A 12,757-nucleotide genomic window follows, 5' to 3' on the forward strand; every position below is an offset into this window, starting at 1 on the left:
GTTGGGTTCATACATAATGTTGGCAAAGAGATTTGCTCTTGACTGAGAAGGGCACAATCCATACTGGTGGTCACTAGTTAACTGGTGGGCATCTGAGTGGTGGTGGTTGAGTTGATTATTGATGTGTTTCTCCATTATATTATTATTATTATTGCGTAACACCTACAGGGAGTTCAAAGGCTCATCGAGGGAGGGCATCACAAAGTGATGGATGCCCTCTGTCTCCACCAACTGCAACTACCTTCATCATCTTCACCAACACCATCTATTGCCAACCACCACCACTGGTATTTTCACAGACAATCACAAACACCCGCTGTGGCCATGGTGGGATTCGACCCCACATTCTTATGACTGGAGAGTGGGCGTGCTAACCACTCTGTCAATCAGGCTGGCATATCTGATGGAGATGAGTGCAGTGAAACAATAATTAGATGGCTGGCTGTTATCTTCCTTTCAGATTGCTTTAATGTAGCATGCATGCTGAATGGTAGATGCAAATAAGTATTAAGGATTTTTAAACGGAATATGAAGGAATACCATCAGAACCAGAGACTTGTTGGTATTAAAGTTATTCGATATTCTTCTTTTTGATGAAAAATGGGGGGGGGGTATCTAGTGTGCAGTTTCTGGTAATGTTGGGGGTGCTTTGCATCGATCATTGTGTGGAAGGTGATGATGATGTCAGGAGACTAGCCTTGTCTCTGGGTGATGCTACGATGGTATTATAACTATATAAAAAATGTGAAAACATAGAAGTTGTTCACAATGGCCTTTGTGAAGGATCAGAAAGCTCAATATTCCCCAGATATCCATACTCAGTATAACCAGTCAGGATAAGCCAGTCACTTATCCTGACTGGCTAAGTGATTACATTCATCATGTCAATAATTGTCAGCTTAGCCAGTCAAGCTGACAATTTGACCAAATTCCCCTTCATTGACTGATTGTGGCATGTTAGAGCATCTAGTAAGAATTAGTTTAGTTATTTGGCTGCAGCAGTTGTTTAGATCCAAAGAATGAAAACAGTAGTGCTCAAGGAAAGGAGTAGAGGAAATCATACTGGTTATTTCATTTGGTACTATAATAGTGCCAGTTTAAGAGTGAATGAGAGACATTCTGCAGGACAAGAGACATGGCTAAGATTACTTTCTGAATTTGTAATAGGTGAGAGATATCAAGAGTGTTTTTTTTTTTTTTTTTTTTTTTTTGAAGTGGGGAGGATTGTTGATTATTGTGGTGGGCAGGTGGCAATTTGTGAAAGATTGTTACTTATTGCAAATATCTTAGTATAGCTGACATCTTGATTCGTGGAAAGTTGTGAATGTTTGTTCCCAAGAAAGAAGGTTTCACTGTTTAGGCACTTGGACTATAGATGAACAAGCTTTTCAGACAGATAATGGAAAAGGTCAGTGGTTATCAGAATTTGAAAACCACTAGGACAGAAAATTAATGGGACAAGCAAATCTTGAATCACTGCAGATTTTAAAGCCTATACTGCATCTAACACTATATAAATTCAAAGTTCATCCTATATTAGAGTATCGTTATATTTGAGATGGTGTACCAAAATCATTGCTAAAAATACCAATTCTCTCAAAATGTTCAGTCCAGTTAAACAACTCTCTCTCTTTCACACATTAATATCAGTCACTTTCACATCTGTTCTTTATCTGCCCCATCTTTCCTAAGTATATTTAGGGACACTGCTCTAGTACTGCACTTAAGCAACTTCTGATCACTGTTTAGCTGTTCAGACACACCAGTCCAATTTTTGTTTCTATTCTCCCCCCCCCCCCCAATGCTTTGGCACAGTTTTCCATAAGGAGGGTGCTAGTGAGCCAAGCGCTGTTGACGTACCTAAGAAGAGCTCCTGATTCAGATAAGTTATTCTAGGAATAATTAATTATATATGCATAATTGTTTGAGTAAGAGCAGCTGTAAACATTGTGCGCTACCGGTATTATTAGTGTGGAGGATTTTTCTTGCCTAAACTTAATTACAAAATCATTATTATTAGACCTGGTAACCTGCAAGGGAAAAAAAAAAAAAAATGGCGGCAGCATTGTCATTCCATCATTTTAATTTAGATTTCAGTTGTTTCGTTAAGTGTGAGGTCTGTTATATGTATTCCTTCAATTACATAAATGATTTGTGGATGTTTAGCGCGAATGGAAGAAGGGTGTGTGGGAAGTGTGACCTGAATGAGGAACTGATGAATGCAAATATGAAATTGATGACAGAAAGTGTTAGTAAGATTGTGTCGCGAGTGCATATGAAATTGATGACAGAAAGTGTTAGTAACGATTGTGTCGCGAGTGCACGTTTGAAAGAGAAGGATGGTGAGAAAGAGAGGTGCAAAAATGTTAAAAAATCATGAAAAATAAAGAGCGATTTGAAAACCATAACGGATGTTAAAAGGGACGAAAGTGAGGCAAAAGTGGCGGAAAGAAACGAAATTGAGAGAACGAATGAAAATAGAAATGCCGTGACACAGAAATTGCAAGTGAAAAAAATCGAAAGAATAAATGATAGCGAAAAAAGAATGAATGATGGCAAAAGTTGGACACATGTTGGACTGAAAGTACTGAAACAAAGAAAGATGAATGAGAGTAAAAGTGAGAAGAATGATAGCGAAAGTTGGATGCATGTTAGTCTGAAAGTACGGAAACAAAGAAAGATAAATGAGAGTGAAAGTTGGATGTATGTTGGACCGAAAGTACGGAAACAAAGAAGGATGAATGAGAGGGAAAGTGAGAAGAGGGGGTCGAGAGTTAGAAAGATTTAATGATAGAGAGAATGTGTCGCGAGATTCGGAAAGTGAATTGGATTGGATGAGGCAAGAAATAAAATGGATGCGGAATGAAATTAAGAGAATTCAGGTCAAAACTATTAAAATAAATCATGATGGCATGAAAGAGTTAACAAAAGATAAGTGAGTGGCGTTGTATGGCAACTCCATTATTAAAGGTTTGCTAGAGGATAAAATGCACAAGGTGTGTTTTCCAGGTGGTAAAATGAGTAGAGTGATTGAGGCATTGGATATGAGGCAGGAGCGAGCAAAAGAGTTAATTGTATTAATTGGTACAAATGATTTGAGAGAGAACAAAGAGCATGTCAGAATGAATGTCACGAGGCTGCTTGGAAAGATAAAAGAGAATAGTGTGACAGGAAGGATAGTCAGTCTGTTGCCTAGATATGATTTTGGTGAAATGAGGCGGAGAGCAAGGATTATGAATGATATTCTGGCTGAAATATGTGAGGAGATGGGAGTACAGTTTGTTAATGTGTGGAATGAGTTTGAGGGACGAAGTGAGCTGTATGAGAGCGATGGACTGCATTTGAGTGGCTATGGTGTGAGTCGCTTGGAGAGACTGCTGCTGGAAGGTTGAGAAGTGAATAGAGAGAATGAATCAGATCAAGATGGGAGTGATGTGGAAGAGCAGGAGAGATTGAAGAAGTGGAAATGAATGGGGAAGTGAGTGGTATGAGTATAGAAAATGAGAGATTGGGTGTGCAAGAGGAGCAGGGAAACGGGGAGGCTCAGGGTGGACAGGGGTACACAGCATGAGAAAGGTGGATGCTTCAAGAGAAGGCGAGAGCATGTGTAGGCAGGAAAGAAATGGGATGAACAGGGATCAAGAGGAAACAGATGAAATTGAAAAGGGTTCTAAAATGAAGAAGCAGAAAGCATGGAGAGATCACATTGAGTGATTGGTATCAGTGGAACTAGCTGTAGATCCAGAAATGAGCTGTCGTGTTTGTATACCAATGCTAGAAGTATAAGAAACAAGGCAGATGAAATGGTTGCACTAATTGCGTCTGTTCACCCAAAGATTGTCGGAATAAGTGAGACATGGTTAGATGAGGACAGCATCCTGACAGGAATAGAGATGGAAGGGTATGATATGTTTCGTGAGGATAGAAGGGGTAAAAATGGAGGGGGGGTGCTATTGATGATAGAGAAAGAGTTATGTCCATACAAGGTAGAGATTCAAGAGGGAAATAGGACCAGTGGTTTTGAGGCAGTATGATGTGAGATTGAGGTGAATAGAATCAAATACTTGGTGGGATATTGTTATAGACCTTGTAATGTGGATAGTGGTGATTGAAATGTATAGTCAAATAAGCCAAGCAAATAAGAAAAGGGTGATCATTATGGCAATGTAGACTGGAATGAAGAGATAGCAACTGGAAGTAAAGAAAATGAGTTTCTTGAGTTTTTGAGGGATAACTACCTCAGACAGTATGTAACAAAGGACACACAAGGATTAAGGGTCTTGGATTTGGTCATCTCGTCAGAGGATGTAATTATAAATGAGGTGTCAGATCATTCACCAATTGGTGAAAGTGACCATGAGGTGATTACCTGGGTGTTTGCCAGCAGTGCAAGAACCCCTGTGAAAAAAGGGTATATGTGGAACTACAAGGGGGGGGGGTGATTATGAAGAGACAGCTTGCGGGTGTAGCATGGAATGAGGAGTTAGCTGGAAAAGAGATCAATGCAGCTTGGGGGATTTTCAAAAACTATTTAGTAGATGCAATGTCTAAATGTATTCCAAGGGTGAGAAGGTTAAATAAGGTAGGTGTGAGATGGATGAATAAAGAGATTAAGCATGCGATACAGAGAAAAAGGGCATTGTGGAGGCAGCATAAGAGAAGTGGAAGTAACCAATTTCATGAGGTCTACAAAGACCAGGCAAGGAGGGTGACTTGGTTGGTGAGAGTAGCTAAAGAGAGGTATGAACAGCAGTTAGCTAATGAAGCCAAAAAGAATCCTAGGGAGTTCTTTCGATATGTAGCCAGCAAAAGAAAGAATGATTATGGAAGGATGACACTGATTGGAGTAAATGGTATAAAGACAGCTGTTGCAGAATGTGTGGTGGAGATACTTAATGAGCAGTTCATAAAGATCTTTCAATCTTGTGAATGTGACTTCATGGAGAGATTAAGAGCAGTTGATGATGGGGAGGAGAGACTGACTGTAAGTGAGCAAGAGGTGTTTGGGGAGTTGAGTAAACTAGATGTAAATAAGGCTGTGGGACTGGATAATATCACCGCGTATTCTGAAGGAATGTGCCAGAGAGTTGACACCTGCCTTGACATATTTTTTTAATACGAGTCTTGCACTTGGTCAAGTCCCTAAAGAGTGGAAGGAGGGCAAGATTGTGCCACTTCATAAAGGAGGTGATCGAACTCAAGCATCAAACTATAGGCCTATCTGTGTGTCAGGTGTTGTGGTTAAGTTGTTGGAGAAGCTTGTGAGAACTAGGATCCAGAGTTGGGTTGACAACAATGGTATAACTTTGATGGACAGCATGGATTTGCTAAAGGGAGGTCATGTTTTAGTAATCTACTTACTTATTACAATAAAGTGACTGCTTCCTTGGACAGAGAAGACGGATACACAGTAATATACTTGGATTTTGCAAAGGCTTTTGATAGAGTACCTCATGATAAGTTGACAGTCAAACTGCAGCGGATGGGGTTAGATATTAGATTAGTGCATTGGATTGGACTGGCTATCTGATAGGTATCAACAAGTTGTGTATGGGGGTGCGATATCCAGGAAAAGGAAAGTCACTAGTGGAGTGCCTCAGGGGTCTGTTTTAGGGCCATTACTATTTAACTTGTATATTAATGATATTTGTGAAGATTTGGGTGGAGATATTCAGTTGTTTGCAGATGATGCAAAGTTAGGATGAACCATAAAGAGTAGTGAAGATGTTGTGGCCTTGCAAGAAGACTTGAATAAATTGAGTGATTGGGCAAGCAAATGGGGATGTGAGTTCAATGTTGCAAAATGTAAGGTTTTAAAATTTGGAAAACAAAGATGGGATGCAGAATTTCTGCTTGGTGAGAATATATTGTTGGAGGTAGAGGAAATAAGAGATCTGGGGGTGATAGTGGATAAGGATCTAAAATTTAGGGGACACAGCGCCAATGGAGGACACTGACGTGTAGAAGTAGGGAGATTTTTGTTCCATTGTATAAGGCTTTGATTAGGCCACACATGGACTATTGCGCCCAGATTTGGTCACTGGGTTTTCAGAAGGATAAAGAGATGTTGGAAAGTGTCCAAAGGCGACTGACTGAAGTAGTTTCTGACCTCTGGAATGTTGAGTATGAGGAAAGATTAAGAAGATGTAATTTGCAGAGTCTGGTGGAGAGAAGGAAGAGGGGAGATATGATAGAGACCTACAAGTTGGTAAGGGGTTGTTATAAGATCATTGGTGGAGAAGTTCTACAGAGAATAGTGGGAGATCAGAGGAGAACCAGACGTCATCCCTGGAAACTGTATAAAGAGGGTGTGAGTAGGGGAGTGAAAGGCAGGTTTTTTTTGTGCAGAGTTGTGAATGATTGGAATGCCTTGCCTGAGAGTGTAGTGTCTGCAAGGAGTTTGAGTGTGTTTAAGACGTGGTATGATGAGATGTGTGTGTGTGATAAAAGGACCTCCCAGATGAGTCTTTGACTCCATGAGATCTTGGGAAATAATAATAAGAAGAATCACCGACGATTATTTAAAAAACATTAGACTATAGATGAACAAGCTTTTCAGACTGATAATGGAAAATGTCAGTGGTTATCAGATTTCTTCTTCTTCCCTCTTAACTACTAGCTCTTACTCAGTACTGTTTTGTTATATATTTTGCACTTTCTTTTGTATGAATTTTCCAAGCCACATATGTATTAAAGATGCAAAACCTAAAGAACAAGAGTTTCTTTTGGAAAAATAGTTCAGGGAAACTGCTGGAACAGATGGTTCTTGTCAGAAAAAATGTGAGGCCAGATGTTTCTTAAGTGCATGCATATTTAGATTTTTTAAAAAAAAAGATGAAAAGTTAGTTTGAAGCTGAACTGCATTTGGATGTTAACTAGTAGTTGCTTGCATTTTGACAGGTTTAAATGAAAGAGATGGCTGCATGATAGTATTCTGTTTGATGGACAATTTTGACATTTTTTTTGTTTCATGACGTCTAGATTTGCAGTTAATAAGAATAAGACAAAAAGCTGCTGTTGTCACACGTTCCTAACCTTGACTTGAATTATTTTGGATAAAATGATACAAGATCAATGGATGATTTTTTTTCTTCTTTTTCTGAGTTGTATCGTTAAAAAAACCCAAGTTTATGCAAGAAACAAATCCTACTTGCCTGCATGAATGAGTAACTCAATAACTGAGTCAGTTAATTCATGTTTGTATAGTCTTTTTTTTTTACATTTTAGGAACTATGTGAAAAAGGGTCTCCTAAAAGTGCCTCTACTTGGTAATTAAAATTGAATATCATGGTCATTCTTCTGCTAACCTAGTATAATGGAAGTTTGAGTTCATCTAGAAAGACCATCGAGCTAAAAGTTAATTATTCATGCAATTCATCATCATCATCATACGTATCAAGGATTTAGGCCTAGTATGGCCTGTTCCGGCCTTAGAAGTCATCGTTTAAGAGGACGTCCTGGTTTTCTTTTTCCTATTCATGCAATTAATAATGAAATTTATAGACCTAGATTATAATGATTATAGACCTACTTAATGCTTATGCATAGCAGTAATGGATTAAACAGCAGTTAAAATGGACTTCAGTTTGTACATATTAAAATATAATTCAGAATTTATTCAAATTGTATTTTGAATTTTATATCATTAATCTGACTGATATTAAATATTATGAACTTCTATGCCAAGAACAAGCAAGTAATATCTACAGAAACTGAAACTTGGACTAACTGTTTACTAACTTGTGGAAAGGAGGAAGCTATGCCAGCAGAAATATCTCAGACCAGAAAATATGAGGCAGACTGTTAGAGAAACAATGTGAATTTATCTGGCATATCAAGACTGCATTTACTTGTAGAATGGAACAAGCATACTTTCTATCACTGCATTTCCAGTGATATTTATATACTTATTACTTACCTTCATATACTTCTTTCAGTATTAAAGTTGTAAAATATAGACTACGTATATTATTCTGTATAATGTTCCATCAACTCCATATAACTGTGCCTTTCTGAACAGTGATATTAAATTATGACAATTAATAGGAAGGAAAGTACCAAGATAGGTAATATATTTGATTAAAGTGAACATTGTTTTTAATTATACTGAAAAGTATGTTTGAAAATGAAGTAAAAAAAAAAAGGGAAATTTTGCATGACGAACTGCCCTAACTTCACTATTTCTGTAAGAACATTAATAAAAAGATTTGCTCCTGGAATTTAAAAGGCTAGGTGCAGAAGAATTTTTAGGAATGTGATTTTCTCAGCCTGGATCATTATCTACAACTTATTTCAGATAGATAGATGGATTGGTGGAGCATAATCCAAATAATGCTCCATTTAAAACTAGCAATTCAGTTTCCCTTCTCTTTTGATTTTTCACTAGGAGAGCACTCTTGGCTACTAAAAGATAGTGTGTCCAGTTGTGGGAAGGCTTGCATTAAATTTATATCGTTTCCTATTTTACTGGTATTTACCTTGTACAATGGAAATTAGCCTATGTTTAACATATTCCCATGAACATCAACAGATTTGCATTTTTTTCCTATTGCTTTTACTTTAGTTATTTCTGCCTTCATGGAGCATTTCTTTAAAAGTCAACTTCTTTGCTACTTGGAGGCCACAATTCATAAATGATCACCAATTTGCATTCTGACACTATCTATCAAACAGGAGAACATTCTTATGTCTTCTGCTTTTCGTAAGATGCTGTGGAAAAGTTTGAAGAAGAAATTCAACTGTTGCTTATACTATTGCTTGGACATTTTATTGGATTTGATCATAGGTAAGTCCCTACCATTAGTCTACTATCTTCTTTTTAACACTGGAGGTTGTCAGTTGTCTCTCTCTCTCTCTCTCTGATCACACATGTTACATATCATGTGCCGGATGGATCTTTATCCTTAAATTTTGCAGTAACTGAAAGAATGGAGCCCTGGGTACCACAGGGCTCCATTCTTTCAATTACTGTATTCCTTTTTGTGTATAGCAGATCAGTGCTGCATGTTTGTAAGAACATAAAGAACACCCAAAACACCCTCTCTTAAAGAAATAGTGTCTTGTGCAAAAAGTACACCAGTACATTAATTGAAAGATCAGGCAGTTAAGCTGGGGTGAGTTTCAAGATGGACTGTAAAAAGGGTGTTAGTTAGCAGTAGCTCTTGTTCTTATGATTTTGAAATATTATGATTTTCAGAAAAGTTATCATTTCAGAATTCCACCTACCTTTTAATGAACAAATGATTCATTAGATTAGACTTCTTATGGAGAAAGTAAAAAAAAAAATGTTGCAAAACATTATTTAAATTTGAATAGATCTGCTTGTTCCTATCATTAAAAATTGTTTTTCTTCTCATCAATGTTTTTAAATTAATCTTTGTAATTTAGATCTTGATAGAATGTTATAAATATGACCATGCTGCTCTGTTACAACTTGTGACATCACATTTAATGTTCATGATATATGTTGAATAAGAAAAAAATAATTTGACTAATATACTTAGTAATCAATTTAATAAATTTATTAGTTGACCTGTTTATCAGAACTGTTGAATTTATTAGTCAAATTGTTTAATTATTGAATTCTGTTGCAAAATCATTAGCAATTATCAATATTCATATAAATCTGCCTTTAAACATGAGATGTAATAACTCATGCTAGTTTTTAAAAAAAAATCTCCTTTTAAATTTTCAGACCACCTCCTGGATATACACAGAGCAACACAAAGAGAAAAACAGCAGGAGCACTAATGCCATGTGTAAATATACCTACTGTACCTTATGATAAAGAGGTATGTATATGTTAATTTCATATTTCAGGTTTTAGGTTATCTGTTTACGAACATTTTTATGCATATTATATTTATGGATACAGTCAATAGTGATGACACCTTTTAGTTTGAAAGATCTAGGTTTTGATTCCAAGTTTGAGGAATATTTATAAGGATTTAAACTGAACATGAGGTGATAGGTTTTCTCTTCCAAAATGTAGTTGAATGCATATAAAACACATTAACAACATAGAGGTATAGATAGGATTAACTGCTTCATCAACACTGAATTTTAGCTGCTGCTTCTTCCTTAATGGCTCTGTAAATGGATTATATTCTGGGGTATACCATCAAGGAGACTAAATATTTCTAAGTTTTATGATAATACTAACACAGTCCATACTAGTTTGGTGTAACCAGCTCTCATTGGTCTGTTATATCTCTGATTTGATCATCTCTTCTATTCTGATCATAAACTCTTATAACTGCATCACCCAACATGATAATACTAACACAGTCCATACTAGTTTGGTGTAAACAGCTCTCATTGGTCTGTTATATCTCTGATTTGATCATCTCTTCTATTCTGATCATAAACTCTTATAACTGCATCACCCAACATTATATTCTAGTTTTTCTCCAGGTCATTTTTCCTTATCATTTTACTTTTGTTTTGCCAATCTTTCAACTTCCATTCTGTTTATACTTTCTGGAAAAAGCAATATGAAGTCTTGTATGCTCATTTTTAATATTCCCATAATAGTTTGCTCGATCCTCTAATTATCCTTAGAACCTCATATTTGAAAAATACAAAACCTAAAGCATATTGGTACTGTGTTTGTGTAGGTGAGAGGTTAAGAGAAAGTATATCTGAAACAGCCTGCAATGAATGAAATGAAAGAGGATGAAGATAAGTTAGTTTGATGCTGGACAATAAATGGATATGGAACAACAGCTGCTTGTATTTTTCAGGATTAAGACCAAGTTTAAAAATCATGGTGGCCAGTTAAGCAGAATATTGCCATAAAAATTACCCACAAAAGAGATACCTAGACAGAAACAGTGTCGATGAGATTGATGATAGGAATGATAGTGAAAATCTGTATGTATTTGTGATAGAGGTCAACTAAATGGATTACTAATTCTGAATAGTATCGAGGATTCATAGCGAGGTGCCAATAGCTAAAATTATATATTCTTTTGGTAGGTTCACTAAATATTCATGTTTTCTATTTCTTTTTGTTTTTAAAATTTTAAGTCTTTATTGCTAATTCACATACCAGGTTGTGACACAATTTTTAATTTAGTTAAAGCACTTAAATTTGTAGGAGATATATTTGACAAAGAATATAATTATGATAATATAACAAGGTTGTGTATATCTGTGAAAAGGTATGTGATAAGGTGTCAAGATAATATCTGTTTGGATGCTGCAGTTATATACAGGGAAGTTTTAAGGGTGTGTCATTTGTTCACATTTTCCTTTTCTTCATAATGTGATCCATAAAGATGAGCAACAGTGAAAATAATGTGAACTCTTGTCTCGCACTTGATTTTTCATCAAAATTACCTTTATATACTTATTACTTACCTTCATATACTTCTTTCAGTATTAAAGTTGTAAAATATAGACTACATATATTACTCTGTATAATGTTCCATCAGCTCCATATAACTGTGCCTTTCTGAACAGTTTTCCTCTTGGCACTTTTGCAGATGCTTTTTCCAGATTACAGATTCTTGTTACATTCAAATTTCTCAACTATTGTAAAATGAAATTATGATCATGATGACCTCTATTTGACCTGAATCCAGCTCGTTCTTCTGCAAGTGTCACTTCTACAATTTTTCTTATCCTCTTCTCAAGTATGTTTGCATAAATATTAAGTGCTAAAATTTATGCAAACTTACTTTAGAAGAGGTTAAGAAAAATTGTGGAAGATCTTGTTCAATGTCTTAAGACTTGGAACACTTAATGGAGAAATTCTTTCATAAATATCACATTCCATTTAATTTCCTTTTTTATAGATGTAAACTGAGAGCTCTATTCCAGTCATTCAGAATTCAACTTTCTTACCATGCTTTCTGAATTATGCAGATATCCACTGTAAAACTTTTATACCTCCATATATGAGCATTTCTGGTTGAATATCATCTGTTTCCACTTCCTCTCCATATTTCAGGCTTTTGATAAATTTTCTGTCACTGCTTGTTTCATTTAACTATTTTTAAAAGTAATTACTCCAATATATCCTTTATCTTCGGTTTTTATACTACTTTTGTCTTGTTCTTTTTATTGTTTCTTCTCTACATTTTTCTGTATTCGGTGTGGGATTTGGTAGCTTTGCTTTTTATGAACTGTCACTTTGCTTTCTTATTTTCCAGGACCACCTTTAGCTTATTGTATCCTCCATGGTGTTCTAATGTTTTTGTCCTTGCAGATAACTTCAATATGTGCCTCTCTAGCTGAATGAATGTTTTTTTCAGTGTTTGGCACTGCATCTTCAAAGTTTAATATTTTTTATTAATATTTTTATATTGATTCTACAGTTCATCAATATAAACTGCTTATCTTTAATTCTTGAAACCTTTCTACATACATTTCTTTTAATATCTTTATTTTTATCCTGCTTAAAATTAAGTGATAACTTTCAATATCCAGTTGCTCTATATACTCTTTGTCCTGAACCAGTGCAAAGATATCACTGTTAACAATAATAATATATTATTATTATAATATGGGCACCTCCATGAAGAGTAAGACTCATCGTGGGAGACCCAATCTATACATATAATCTCTCATACCTCTCCTTGAACCTATTAACAGACAAAGCACTCACAACTGATTGTGGCAACTCATTCACCATTCTCCAAGCAAAAAATCTAGTCCTCACACCCTACTGACCACACCTTTATTCAACTTCAAGGGATGACTCCCTTGTTCTGGTCCCTCTAGTCAAAGTGCTGAAACATTTCCCCTGCATCTA

The 12,757-nt window shown here is 35.9% G+C and overlaps 1 protein-coding gene across 5 annotated transcripts in view; it reads left to right on the plus strand.

The window, feature by feature from the left end:
- Positions 1-12,757, plus strand: part of LOC150102365 (mitotic checkpoint serine/threonine-protein kinase BUB1 beta-like) — a 386,807-nt gene that overhangs the window by 256,409 nt on the left and 117,641 nt on the right. For all 5 annotated transcript variants that reach the window (XM_090399214.1, XM_090399217.1, XM_090399216.1 and 2 more), the window contains one exon: positions 9,695-9,791. In XM_090399214.1, coding sequence (XP_090255340.1) covers positions 9,695-9,791 — 97 coding nt within the window. The remainder of the gene's footprint in view (positions 1-9,694; positions 9,792-12,757) is intronic.

The sequence above is a fragment of the Typopeltis vanoorti genome, chromosome 10 (assembly GCF_054136105.1).
Source record: "Typopeltis vanoorti isolate ZY-2024b chromosome 10, IOZ_Tvanoo_1.0, whole genome shotgun sequence".
Lineage (NCBI taxonomy): Eukaryota > Metazoa > Arthropoda > Arachnida > Uropygi > Thelyphonidae > Typopeltis > Typopeltis vanoorti.